The following is a 14,944-nucleotide window of genomic DNA, read 5'->3' on the forward strand; positions in this document are numbered from 1 at the left end:
GTGCTATAAACCCTATGGTCAAGAATCAGAAGAATGAATGCAAGAGAAATACTCTGTTAGATTTACTAATTTCAAACAAAATGCAGCTTATTGCAGATGTGAAAATTGGGGACAACTTGAGTGATCATAATGTAATTACATTAGCTTCCATAAATGAAACAGGATCTGTAAATGGAGGATGGGCGGTTAAAGAGGAGTTCCACTCATTTTTTCATCTTTGGCTGTGCTGCATGCCCTATAGTTTTCACAATGGGCAATATTTCTATTTTTTTTTGGCTGGTAAATAAATTTTTTCCCCGTTTTTCTACAGCTTCCTGGTCTTATTAGCCTAGGCGATTAAGCAAGGGTTCCTGGGAGATAGGCATAATGAAATCTCATTTTTTTTTGTACCTGTTGTGTGTGGGGAGAGAGAGGAGCTTTCAGAATATTCAACATTGACGTCGGGGTGGGCGGGACAGAGCGGCTATTGAACACCAGGCAATTATTTGTGTATGCGGCTCCGCCCTGACCCCATCCTATTGGCTCATGTTCGATAGCTGCTCTGTCCCGCCCACCCCGACATCGCAGATGAATATTCTGAAAGCTCCTGTCTCTCTCTCTCCCTCCAGCGTGGGCTAGACATTTCTCTCTAAGGTGACAGTTGTGTGACACTGTCTTGTAATCTAACTGTGTGCAGGGAGAGAGAAAGGATCTTTTAGAATTCATTGGCGATGTCAGGGTGGGCGGGACAGAGCAGGCTTGGAACACCAGCCAATTATATGGCGTCTTAAGAAAGGGGGCGGAGCCACATACACGTAGCGGCCCGCCCTGACCCCATCCTATTGGCTGGCGATAGATAGCTGCTCTGTCCCGCCCACCCCTACACTGCCGATGAATATTCTGAAAGCTTCTCTCTCTCCCTGCACATATTGGATTATAAAACAGTGTCACACAAAACAGAGCTTCCAGAACCAATATCGTTCTCAATGCTATATTATTTCAGCCAGCAAGAGCTAGACATTGCTGTATAAAGTGACAGGGCAAACTCAGGAAGTCGTCAGTGAAAAAAAAAAAAAAAAACAGCCAGGAACGTCAGAGGTGTAATATTAAGTCATGATTTATAACACCATCAGGATGGTGTCACCCGGTTTCGGACCACACCCCCTAGTGCTGCCGATGCATTCCCTGCCTAATCCGACTTCTCCTTTACTCGCCTGTGTTGTGATTGACAGGCTGCTATAGCATGGGGGCGGGAACATTGCCATAGCAACCTGTCAGGAAGGACAGCCTCCCTAAAGCATTACTGAGCATGTGCGAGATTTGGACAGAAATCCAGGAAATGAACACGAGAGGGCTTCAGATGCCCACAACTAAAATGGAAACTGCCTGCTTCCGAGATCAGTAAGTAAATAACTATTTTAAAAGAAAGTAAAAGCGCAAAAAGTATGACAAGTTAGAAATGTTCATTTACAGGTTTTGATAGTTACAGAGCAGTGTTTTAAAAAAAAAATGTCTGGGGACTGGAACTCCCCTTTAAATGAAAGGCCCACCTCCCCCATTCATAGATAATTTTTCATTCATAGAAACTATAGTACAGCTTCTAAAAATGAAGGAGTGGGGAAAAAAATGCCAGACATAGTCAGCACTCATGATAAATGCATATGACAGGTCTCCAAGCTCTATTAACCCCTGCAGCACCGGAAAATTATGGTGGTGAGGACTGGTGGAAGATCGGAGGACAATCCTCTAAATCAACTAAATCTGTAGTCAGCAGCACAAGGGGCACAATGCATTAACGGTAAAACAAACAGTAAGAAGGTTGACAAAATATTCCAGTGCTACACTTTAAACTTTTTCTCATTAACTTCCAACCAGGCAACATATTGCATTACTTTGTTGCGCTATACTTTTAATTTCACTTTATGCAAAAAGGAGCTTACTTCGTGTACAATATGACAAGCAAAAACACATCACCTTTTCATGTAAAATGTGGTATAAGGAACCAAAATTGATCCTCTCAAATACAAGGCTTGTTCTCTCCAGAGTGGATGAGGTGCACACAGCTAATAGATGGAGAATAAAAGGATGGTGTAGATTACTGTAAAAGAAAAAAAGAAACATGTTTTCCCAAACTGAATTATTGCAAGTAGTATGATAAATACTGTACTGTTAATTCTGCGCATAGACAGTTTTCAATCTACATTACAAGTAGCAGCACATTTTCTAGAATGAGTTGCAGATTTGTAATGGTGAATTACAGAAATAGCTTCTGTATGACAAGTTATGTTTAGAAGACCAGTTTTGATTTAAAGGCTAAAAAATTCAATATCTAGGGAGTACAGTACAAGACATAGGCTTGATGATAAAGGACCCTGGGTTATAGACTTTCACGTGCTGTCAAAACGTTTGAGAACACACCATCTGGGTGTCCCCTATTACCCTACCCCATTCTGTGAGTCTTCAGTTTGTTGGCAAGCAATGCAGAGAAACACAGTAACAGAGGGGGAGGTTGCCCTGTGTCCTGTACTGTAATTCAAGATATACAATTTACAGGTAAGACAAAATATATTTTATTGCAATCCTACCATACAGAACAGTGGCTTGATATTCATAGACTCTCAGACATCCCCAAGCTAGGACTGAGATGACCAAACAACAATAAGGAAACACAGGCCTAACCTTAACAAGGGTCAACAGACCCAACTCCGGGTGTCACAGCAGAAACCTTGTGGCAAAAAGCTTCATCTGCAGAGGTTTGGACAATGATGAAGATTGTGTGGTGGTTTTCAGAGGCCTGATGTTGGATTGCCCAGGAAACTCCTACCGACCTGGTGGAGTGAGCACACATAATAGAGCAGATGTGCTTGATCCTTTAGGGCAGGGATATGCAATTAGCGGACCTCCAGCTGTTGCAGAACTACAATTCCCATGAGGCATAGCAAGACTCTGACAGCCACAAGCATGACACCCAGAGGAAGAGGCTTGATGGGACTTGTAGTTTTGCAACAGCTGGAGGTTCGCTAATTGCATATCACTGCTTTGGGGTGTAAGCTCTTGAGACAAGTTGTCTTGTCCACTTAGCAATGATGGATCTTGAAGCAGGATGTGCATTACAAGATCCTGAGGTTAAGACAAATAGTTAATCCATCTTTCTGATAGAAGCTGTAACTTTTAGGTACAAAGAAGGAAGGGTTATGTCTTTGTGGAGGTGGAAGGCTGACACCACCTTAGGAAGAAAGGTCTTGCAAGACAACTTTATCTATGTGAAGAATGAGGAACGGGTCTATACAAGAGAATGCCACTAACTCAGGGGCACGTGCGACAAACTTAATGGCCACCGAGATGGCTACCGTGCATGAGAGATCATCCAAGGGGAGTGTTTACTACATAGTAGAGAACCAAATAAAGGTCCCAAGGAAACATATGGTGCTATAAAGGTGGTTTGATCTCAGAAACACCTTAAAGTAGAGCTATAGGCAAAACTTTTTTTTTTTTTCATTTTGACTAAAGTTGAGTGTTAAAACCCCCTGTTTGTTTTTTTTAACCATCTGTGTCCCAATGGAGAAATTTACCTTCACTTCTTGTTCCATATCCAAAACAATAAGTGAGAGGAAATCCCTGCAAATTAAAAGGAACCCATTGGCTCCCCACAGTTCACCAGAACTAGTGTCAGCATTGTAAGATTTCCCCCTTAATAGTGTTCTGGGGACAGCCCAAAATTTGGTATTTTCTTTTACATTTGCTTTTGATGATATTGGTAAAGTATAGTTAAAGCTGGTATTTCGTCGCGTATAGTTAGACTTGCCATGTTAAGTATGGCCGTCGTTCCCGCGTTTCATTTGAATTTTTTATTTTTTTTGCGTAAGTCGTCCGTGAATCAGGATGGATGTAAGTCACGTCTATGTTAAAAAAAAATGACGTCATTTAGCGCAAAGCACGGCGGGAAATTTCGGAATGGAGCATGCGCAGTTCAATCGGCGCGAGGACACGCTTCATTTAAATGAAACACGCCCCCTACTCGCCGATTTGAATTAGGCGCCCTTACGCCCCGAGAGATACACTACGCCGCCTTAACTTACGGCCAAAAGTAAGTTACAGCGGCGTAGCTTATCTCACATACGCTGCGCCGATCTAATTGTATGTGAATCTACCCCAGAGTCTACAAGCTATGGTGCAAATCATTGAAAAATTATCACATCTAAGGGCCTATTGACAAGCCTGGAGGAAGGTGACTATTCCTTGTAATGTTCTATTTTACTCTATTTTATGTTATCTTCCTTTGTTTTTTATTTTATTTAGTTTTGTTTATGAAAAATTAGATTATATATACACTTTACACTAGGTAACTGCATCATATGTATGTGCATGTGTGATCTGTGTATAATTCAACTGTGGGGAATTATGTTTATCCCCTTATTTTGACTCAGTCTTGTCAATAAAAAAAGTTTTGATTCAAAGAAAAATTATCACATCTGATCACACCTGATGTACTGACGTCCTATCTCATTTCTTGAGACCCTAACAAGCCATGAAAGTACAAATACCCCCCAGCTGACCCCTTTTTGGAAAGTAGATATTCCAATGTATTTAGTAAGAGGCATGGTGAATTTTTTGAAGTTGTAATTTTTCCCCACAATTCTTGGGAAAATTAAGATATATATATATATATATATATATATTTTTAACACAATTGTCATAATAACAAGTTAGTTCTCTCACACAGCACATACTTACAATGACACCCCAAAATGCATTCTGCTGCTCCTCCTGTGTATAGTGATACCACATGTGTGAGACCTTTACACAGCCTGGCCACATACAGAGGCCGAACATGTAAGTAGCACCTCCAGACATTCTAGGAGCAGAAATTACACATCTCAGATGACAACCCATCACATTTTTGAAGGCCCTGGAGCACTAGGACAATGGAACCGCACACAAAATGACCCCATTTTGGAAAGCCAACACCCCAACGTATAATCTATGAGGCATAATTAGTCTTTTGAACGGTTCATTTTTTTCCTGAAGTTTTTGTAAAATGTGAAAAAAAAAAGTGAAAAACTTTTTTTTTTTTTTTTTTTTTACACAAAGTTGTCCATTTATAAGATATTTCTAAAACATAGCATGTACATAGCAAAAATTACACCCCAAAATACATTCTGCTACTTCTCCTGAGTATGGCAATACCACATGTGAGACTTTTACATAGCCTGGACACATACAGAAGTCCAACATCCAAGTAGCACCTCCAGGCGTTCTAGGAGCATAAATTACACACACAAATTCCTGCCAAACTATCACATTGTTGAAGGCCCTTCAAATTTCTAACCCATAGCATGTACTGTACATACCAATTACAAACCAAAATATATTCTTCAGAGCAAAGAGTAAAGAAAAGATAACCTGCGGTTTTAGTAGTGCAGTGGTCCACAGAGGAGAGCATCGGTCCAGGTAGCAGGCGGATGTGGTCAGTAGTAGCAGCAGGCAGAAATACTGTCCATAGTACATGCAACAGGCAGAGATATGGTTAGTGCAGCCAAAGTATTGGTCCAGGCAGCAGGCAGGACCATCAAGTTTAGGGCCTCAGTCAGGAAAGAATGGTGACAGGGGTGGAGGCTTCTCCCACCCAAATCGCTTTGAAGCCTCCGGGCAACCAAACCCTGTTCTGGGAACACAGAAAACTAAAAACAGTTTTTCTCAACTCCGAACACTATTCTGGAGCCCCTCAATGCAGGAACCGCATAATAATGTCATAGCGGGACCTGGACATCACAGCTGAAAAAATTGGCATATGAAGGATGAGCTTTTTAGACAAATATGAATGAAGTTCATTTTTGTGTAAGCCCCATGTTCAGCGCAAGGCCTAAAAACAATCTAAGTGCCTCCCTTGTTAGGGGTCTACATTCAAAAGGGCGGGCATAGCATGAGTTGGGGTTGTTTTGTATGTAATGACGGGCAAAAAGATTTGTTTGGTCTTTGAAGTAACTCATCAGGGAAAAATAAATTAACAAAATTGATTTCAGATAAACCTTCGGTGTTGGCCTGCACACCTGGCTGTGCTGTGAAAGGGGGGATTGTGGCTGACCCTGTGCTAGAAGGCAGCCACAATGGGTTGGCCAAGCCATCCGGAAGATGGGTTTGGGCCCTACTTCCTCGGTGTGGAATTTCAGAGCTTGTACTGGGCCTTTCCTCCTGGGGGCTAGCAGCGCTTGTACTGGGCCTCTCCTCCAGGGGTCTAGCACCGTTAGCACTTGCTGATTGGCCATTGGGGTGTCTGGTGCTGCTGGTAGCTGCCTGGAGTTGACCATCTTCTTTTTGGACGGACTACTTCCTCCTCCGATTTGGATGTACTGATTTCGGGGGGCTTGTATTGCGAACCAGAATCAGAACTGTACTGGGGTGGTGAGAGCTCCCCGCTGCTCTCATCGGTCTGGGTTAGCATTTGGACATGGTGGCTGTATGACAGGGCTGCACGACAGGGACTAATTGGCTGTACGTCAGCTAGAAATTGGTTGCACGCCAGGCACTGCTGGGCTCACAGGACAGGTACTCCTGATGGGGTTGACAGGTACTCCTGATGGGGGTGACGGGTACTCAGGTACTCCTGATGGAGGTGACAGGTACTCCCGATGGGGGTGACAGGTACTCCTGATCAGGGTGACGGGTACTCCTGATCAGGGTGACGGGTACTCCTGATCAGGGTGACGGGTACTCAGGTACTCCTGATGGGGGTGACGGGTACTCCTGATGGAGGTGACGGGTACTCCTGATGGAGGTGATGGGTACTCAGGTACTTTTGATGGGGGGTGACAGGTACTCTTTATTCGAGGGGGGGCAATCTGGGCACAGTACTGACAGACACTGTAACTCACTGTTCTAATTTCTCCTTCTCACACAGGATCAGTGTGTGAGGAGGAGAACCTAGAGACAGCCGTTACAGTCATCTTTGTTTACACTTGTGACCGGCTGTGATTGGACACAGCCGGTCACGTGGTAAAGAGCCAAATTTCATTTGCTCTTTACCCTGATCGGGGCTGGGCTTTGTCCAAGGGACGAAACTGTGACTTCCCTGTAGCAAAAACTTCATTGCAAAAGGGTGGAAGGTAGTTACTGAGTACCTTATAAGAGGCTCTAGGTCTAGCCGGAAGTAGTGGTAATAATGCAACCTCTGATGTGGCATAACACCAAGAAATCCATACCTCCCACCTAAAAAATGTACCTAGATCTGACTTGGGAGAACCTTTTTTTCCCCTAGACCTCTTTTACCTTTTTTGGACTATACACGCCCACAGAAATATGACTAATGCCAAGTTTTCTTTTTTTCTGCCTAGTGCTCCGATTTCTATACTTTCTATATTGATCTACTATTCTGGTTATAGACTACAGATGGTATCGTACCCGCTTGTTATAAGTGTTACTATTCTATCACATTACAGCCTTATCCTGAGGGGAAAGCCATGACAACGCGACTTAAATCATCCAACAAACCATCAGAATAGATGGGGTCTATCAGTTGATTAGGCTGATTTCTAATAGTAAAAGATTGACGATTTGATTTTATTATCTTACGGTTACTAGTTCTATGTGTAATGTGATATCTCTACATACATGACAATTCTATATTGCGAGCAGTTGCATCTGCAAATGATTTGTTTTGTTTCACTTAGTAAAGTAAGTAAAACTTTAATAAACTTGGAATGTTAAAAAAAAAAAAAGAAAAGAAAAAAATAATCCACCTGAGACTAAGTTCTCAATAGTGGAAATTTTACTGCCAAATTTGAAAGCTTGAACACTGCACAAGCGAATACATTTCACATATAACCCATACTACGTTAACATATAAACAAATACTATTTTGGATACACACAGTGTAAAGCAAGTAACTAAGATATTATGTCTCATACGGGCTATGGGGCTACAGTTATGGTCCAATAAACAGGGTGACCCTGTATTATTTGTCCATGGTGCTGGTTCCTATAAAAGCTTCACCAGCTATGGTGGACATACACCAGCAGGGGTGTTCCTGATGTGGGTTACATAGGAATGGACCACGGCCCTGGACCTGAATAGCACCTAACTACATGCACTGCAACAAATGCCAAGGTGATTGAGTGCACAAGTATGATCCAGTGCCTAAAACAACACTACAGAATTTGGCTCCTTAGGTTTTAAAAAGGTTGCACTGATCTGGATGCATTGCTTATATTGTTGTTTTAGAAGACAGTGAATAGTTGATTAAAAAGCTGATTAAAGAATCCAAAGAAAAAAAAATAAGAAAAAACACACTATTTAACTGTGTCGTGGATATGCAGTAATGTCTGGCAGCTTACCTTTCTCTCCATGTGTTCACCTTAGAGGCCAGGCTCTCTTATCTGGCTGCCTGTATCATCTCGCCTCCCTGTATGGCTCCACCCCAGGTCATCCCAAGAACTCAATATTAACCAGTGCATTGCAGGTCTGCCTTGCTGATCAACGTTGTTTGTTAAGCATTGTGTTCCTGCTTGCAGTGTGCTACGCTTATCTCTGTGTACCGATCTTGGCTCGTCCCCGACTACTTCTGTTTGCCTGTGACCCTGACCCTTGGCCTGTCCCTTGTTTATCCTTGTCTGCTTGTCGCCCCGCCCTCGGCTTAACCCTTCACTATCTCTTGTGTCCTGAGTGGCTGCTTCCCCTCTCTGCCTACCGAGCGTGACCTAGGGGACTCTGGGGCCAGCAACCTGGATTCAGTTGCAGCTAAGGCCATCCTCACCACTAGAGGCTCTGTTGAATACCAGCTGGATCTTAGACTCCACGCCCTGGGGAACCTTGGGCTCAAGCTTCCTGTGGGATCCCTGTTTGTGCTCCAGTGGACCTGTCCTCCATATCCACTCTGTGGTCCATCCGCAGCAGTCTGCCATAGGGTTCACTACCTTTGTGGTGCACTCCTGACTCCAACGGGGTGCATCTGTCATCTGGCCACAGGTGACCTGACAAACTGCTTCAGCTCTCACACCTGTTTACTCCCTATGGACCGGACCATATTTTCACATTTCCACTATATGTCGATTCATGAGCCTATAACTTTGTCATTACTTATGATAGAGTAAATGTATATATTGTTTTTTTGGGACAAACTGGGCATTCTTGTGATCTAAGGTCTTTTGAGATTTTTTTTAAATGTATTTGCATTTTAAGGGCAAAAAAAGAAGAGTAAACATTTTTTTTATTTTTTTTTCAAGTTTGATCAGCAATATTTTAAACACAGGTACCATAACTGTGGGGAAAACGTGTTAAAGTTATTTACAAAAGAAATGACCATATTTTTTTTAATGTTTCATATATATTTAATTTTTCTCATAGTGCATCAGTAATTTAAAGTTCTTACCGATTTAAAATAAAACATATATACCCCACAACCACATTTTGTCTTACAGTAAACCCCTAAAAGATAACATTGTATATATGTGGGGGGCGTGGCCTGGAATGGCTGAGTAAAGTCACATCTTGTGAGAGCTTCTGGCCTTACCCTGCCCTTCCCGGCTAAATCAACCATTTACCACCGGTATGGTATCAGCAAAACAAAATAGAACAAGCGCTCCAGCACATCCAAGGGCGATATACAGCACTTTTTTTCCGCAACTCCAGACTCTCCCCAGGAGTGGAGATAGAGTGGTGGCTCCCCACAGGAGGCCCAGGCTCCAGACATGTGTCCTCCATCTCCCAGACCCTCAGCTGCCTTGGACTGCTTCCCAGAGACTTTCAGCCAGAAATGTCTGCCTCCCCACAACCATCGCAAGCCAGATTGACCAGGACATTCGGCCATTACTGCAGGCCCTCCCCACTAGGATGGACATCCAAGCCCTGATTCTCTGGCTGGGGGAAACCCACTGCCAAGACATCTAGGAGGTTAGAGATGACATGACCACACTCATTGGAAGGGTGGCTACAGGAGAAGCGTCTTTCTCCACCCTGGCACACCGCGTTTCAGCTCTGGAGCAATCCTGAAACACTGATCAGGTCACGGCCATTACGCTACAGCTCCACCGAGGACATCAAAGATCGGAGCCGCCGCAACAACCTGTGGCTCGCGGAAGCCACGGGCACGGAAAACCTCAGGGAGACTGTCATAGTGATCTTCTACAAGGTCTTGGAGACACCCCCGCCCCCTGTGACACTAGAAATAGACAGGGACCATAGAGCCCTGGGCTCTAGGTCACTAGATCCTGCCAGATTGTAGGATGCACCTACGGCTGGGGCTACCCGCTGGCAGTCACCTTCAGAAAGGATATGGCCTCCTTCACGCTGCACACACCAGCAGAATTGCCAGCATTGTTCTCCTTCCTAGACACCAACCCAATACAGGTCCCGGGATTGGCTCCAGTTCCTCCAACGTCAAACCGGCAGATAGGGCCTCTGTACACACCGAGGCCCACTACACGCCTGCCGGCAAAGATCCAGAAGATCCCGGGCGCCCTCTATGGAAAGGTCAAGTAAGTCCTGAGCAAGATGTCATTTTTTGTTCCCCCCCCTGACCTTGTAGCTGACCAGCCCTGTGAATGGCCCACTGCCTGCCAGTAGCGGACGCTTTACTGCAGACCCCCTCCCCTCAGGCCCCCCGAGTTCACCCCCTCTCTGGACTAGCAGGGTGTTTTGACCCCCTAATGACGAAACTTCCTACACTGTGCATGGACAACCGCAGAGGGAGGACCCGAGCACCATCATGTCTCTTGACTGCCTGTTGACCCTCAGATGTGCACCTATTTCCCACATCCACTGTGAGTGATCTATTGGGGGGATTTGTTCCCTAATGTTTTACCTCTGCTGCAGATTAAGTATTGCTTACTTGCTGGTTGCAGGGGTCCGGAACTTGCAAGCTCCACAGTACAATGAAAGTTATCTATGCTGCACTAATGCCATTTTATGTTTTTATAGTGTTACACCTACTTCTCTTAATGAACGACTTTGCACCTTAATGTTTGCTTTTGCATGCAGAATAGATCGATGGTATATGTAAGAGAGCTATTAAAGCGTTCCGCGCGAATCCGCAGGAGCGCGCCCCCTGGCGCCATACAGCCTATTTAAAGGGAGCACTGACCCCAGCCTAGTGCCGGCAGATCACAGTGGTTCCAGTCCCTGTATCCTGTGTGTTTTCCTATTGCTCCTGATCCCTGTTACTGAACCTCGGCTTCCCTGACCTTGCTATTGGATTCGCTTCACCTCTGACTCTCGGTTCCTGATCTTGGCTTCCCACGTGACCCTGTTTTCTGCCTGATGACTTTGCGCCTTGCTGCCCGCTCGTTGCTGAACCCGGCAATCCATGTGACCACGCTTCTGTCTCCTGTTTGGCTCTGCTCTACTTCCCGGGTACCTGCAACTTTGTCCCTGCAACTTGCTGCGACTTCATCCATGCAACCTGCTGCGACTTCATCCATGCAACCTGCTGCAACTTCATCCATGCAACCTGCTGCAACTTCATCCATGCAACCTGCTGCGACTTTGTCCCTGCAACCTGCAGCGACTTCCTGCCTTTTAAGATTTGCATCACCTGCTGCGGGCTTCCAGAGCTTCATCTGTGGGCACTCGTGTCTCCCCAGGCCCTTGGTTTCTACTGTCTCCACTCTCAGCGGGACCAGGGCCAGAGATTCAAGAGAGGCTGACCTCATCACTTCAGACTTCACCCAGGTACGTGACAGTATCAGGCATGTTGTACACAGGTCAAATGTATGTATTGGAGACTAGTTATACTGGCTTCCACGCAATGCCCTGTCTGCCTGATCCTGGCCCCTGGAGAGAGTTTCATGCTTGTCCTCCTTGATTGATGCTCTGAGAGAGGGGTTCCCCAGATGTGGCGTGCCGCTTGCTTACCGCACCTGAGTACATCATGTGTCCGAACCATCGGATATTAAGACGGCCCTCACATGCTCACCCTGGGTTGAGGTAGGGGAGAAACTTATCGGCACTATTCATGTTCACCAATTTTTCGACGCTGGGAGGTTTGTCTGACTATGATGCCTTACAAAGGGAGGGCAATCCCTGGATGGCTGCGGGATAGATGGGGAGACCGCCTTATATATACAGTGGGGATCGAAAGTTTGGGCACCCCAGGTAAAAATTTGTATTATTGTGTATAACGAAGCCAAGGAAAGATGGAAAAATCTCCAAAAGGCATCAAATTACAGATTAGACATTCTTATATGTAAAAAAAAAGTTCGATTTTATTTCCATCATTTACGCTTTCAAAATGACAGAAAACAAAAAAATTGCATCTGCAAAAGTTTGGGCACCCTGCAGAATTTATAGCATGCACTGCCCCATTTGCAAAGCTGAGACCTGCCAGTGTCATGGATTGTTCTCAATCATCGTCTGGGAAGACCAGGTGATGTCAATCTCAAAGGTTTTAAATGCCCAGACTCATCTGACCTTGCCCCAACAATCAGCACCATGGGTTCTTCTAAGCAGTTGTCTAGAAAACTGAAACTGAAAATAGTTGACACTCACAAAGCTGGGGAAGGCTATAAGAAGATAGCAAAGCGTTTTCAGATGTCAATATCCTCTGTTCGGAATGTAATTAAGAAATGGCAGTCATCAGGAACAGTCTGGAAGACCAAGAAAAATATCAGACAGAACAGCTCACAGGATTGTGAGAAAAGCAATTCAAAACCCACGTTTGACTGCACGATCCCTCCAGAAAGATCTGGCAGGCACTGGAGTTGTGGTACACTATTCCACTATAAAGAGATACTTGTACAAATATGGTCTTCATGCAAGAGTCATCAGAAGAAAACCTCTTCTATGTCCTCACCACAAAAATCAGCGTTTGAACTTTGCAAATGAACGTATAGACAAGCCTGATGCATTTTGGAAACAAGTTCTGTGGACCGATGAGGTTAAAATATAACTTTTTGGCCGGAATGAGCAAAAGTATGTTTGAAGAAGAAAGGGCACAGAATTTAATGAAAATAACCTCTGTCCAACTGTTAAGCATGGGGGTGGATCAATCATGCTTTAGGGTTGTATTGCAGCCAGTGGCACAGGGAACATTTCACGAGTAGAAGGAAAAATGGATTCAATAAAATGTCAGCAAATTTTGGATGGTAACTTGATGCCATCTGTGAAAAAGCTGAAGTTAAAGAGAGGATGGCTTCTACAAATGGACAATGATCCTAAACACACCTCAAAATCCACGGGGGATTACATCAAGAAGTGTAAACTGAAGGTTTTGCCATGGCCTTCACAATCTCCTGACCTCAACATAATTGAAAATCTATGGATAGACCTTAAAAGAGCAGTGTGTGACAGACAGCCCAGAAATCTCAAAGAACTGGAAAACTTTTGTAAGGAAGAATGGGCAAAGATACCTCAAACAATAATTGAAAGACTCTTGGCTGGCTACAAAAAGTGTTTACAAGCTGTGATACTTGCCAAAGGGGGCAGTACAAGATATTAACTCTGCAGGGTGCCCAAGCTTTTGCAGACGCCATTTTTTTGTTTTCTGTAATTTTGAAAGTGTAAATGATGTAAATATCATCTAACTTTTTTTGACATATTATAAGAACCCCATGTTACTGGCCGATAAATCGATTATGAAAATTGTAATCAATTAATTTCATAATCGATTAGTTGTCGATTAATCGACTAGTTGTTTCGGCCCTAAATGCTTCCAACCTTAGTAAGTCAACGCCCTTGTTTGTGTGACAGAAACAAGATGTAGAGACCCCCCAAACTCCTGTTGCTAGGAGTGACGCCTGGGGCCAATACTGAGTTGTCGCATACAGAAGCACATTGAGGCCTTGTATACGCAGTTGTGATTCACTCCCGTTTCTCCAGTGCTGTTACAGACGCCCTTGAAGCCTCTGTGACTACTTGAAGAGGCACAACCTGATTGCCCGAAGTTCCAGGACGTTGATCGGTAGTTTGGAGTCCTCCGGAGTCCAGAGGCCCTGGGCCGACTGAACCCCCCAGACACCCCCCCCCCCAACCGGTCAAGCTGGCGTCCGTCGTGATCACAGTCCAATGGAAGGGAAGTAACGACTTCCCGGACTGAAGGGCCAGGGATCTCAGCCACCAACCCAGAGAGGCCCTGACTAGGTAACTTATTTGAACCAGACGGTCCAGAGACAACGGAGATCTGTTACATTTTGAAAGAATCTCCTTCTGTAAGGCTCGAGTGTGGAATTGGGCATATGGTACTGCCTTGAAGGAGGCTACCATGAGGCCCAGGACTCTCATACAGAAACGGAGAGACAACCGTTTGCGGGATGTCAACAATTTACCGCAGACTGGAGTATCTGTAACTTGTCCAAGGGGAGAAAAACTCTTGCCTCCAATGAGTCCAGCATCTATTCCAGGCGTTGAGATGGCACTAACACCGACTTCTGGAGGTTGAGTACCCAACAAAACTCTGAGGGTCTGACTGGCTATAGACACATCCTCCTCTAATTCTGAGTTTGAAGCAGCCCTCAGAAGATCATCCAAGTAGCCCACGATAGCAATGCCTTGCTGGGTCCCGACTGACGAAAATACCGCCTATGCGTGGGAAAGGAGGGCCCTGGGTTACGGCGCGGCTCCGACCGTAACCCTTTAAAAGGAAAATCTGCCAGAGATGGGTAAAGTAGTTATTCCTGTGCTACAGTGGAAACTATTAGGCAGATTCAGAGAGACTTATGCCGATGTATCAGTAGATATGCCGTCGTAAGTCCGACAATGCGCCGTCGTATCTATGTGCTCATTCTTAAAATGAGGTACGCCTGAATTTTGCCAAGATACGACCGACGTAAGTCTCCTACGCCGTCGTATCTTGGGTGCATATTTATGCTGGCCGCAAGGGGCGCTTCCGTTGATTTACGCGTTGAATATGTAAATGAGCTAGATACGCCGATTCACGAACGTACTTGCGCCTGTCGCTGTAATCTACGTAGTTTACGTAAGGCGTTTTTCCGGCGTAAAGTTAAACCACCAAAAAGCTGGTCTGAGTCGTTTAGGGTAT

The 14,944-nt window shown here is 44.7% G+C and overlaps 1 protein-coding gene across 5 annotated transcripts in view; it reads right to left on the reverse strand.

Moving 5' to 3' along the window:
* TEX14 (testis expressed 14, intercellular bridge forming factor) overlaps positions 1-14,944 on the reverse strand; it is a 639,745-nt gene that overhangs the window by 366,290 nt on the left and 258,511 nt on the right. For all 5 annotated transcript variants that reach the window (XM_040336821.1, XM_040336817.1, XM_040336820.1 and 2 more), the window contains exon 9: positions 1,954-2,077. In XM_040336821.1, coding sequence (XP_040192755.1) covers positions 1,954-2,077 — 124 coding nt within the window. The remainder of the gene's footprint in view (positions 1-1,953; positions 2,078-14,944) is intronic.

The sequence above is a fragment of the Rana temporaria genome, chromosome 2, assembly GCF_905171775.1.
Source record: "Rana temporaria chromosome 2, aRanTem1.1, whole genome shotgun sequence".
NCBI classification, from domain to species: Eukaryota; Metazoa; Chordata; class Amphibia; order Anura; family Ranidae; genus Rana; species Rana temporaria.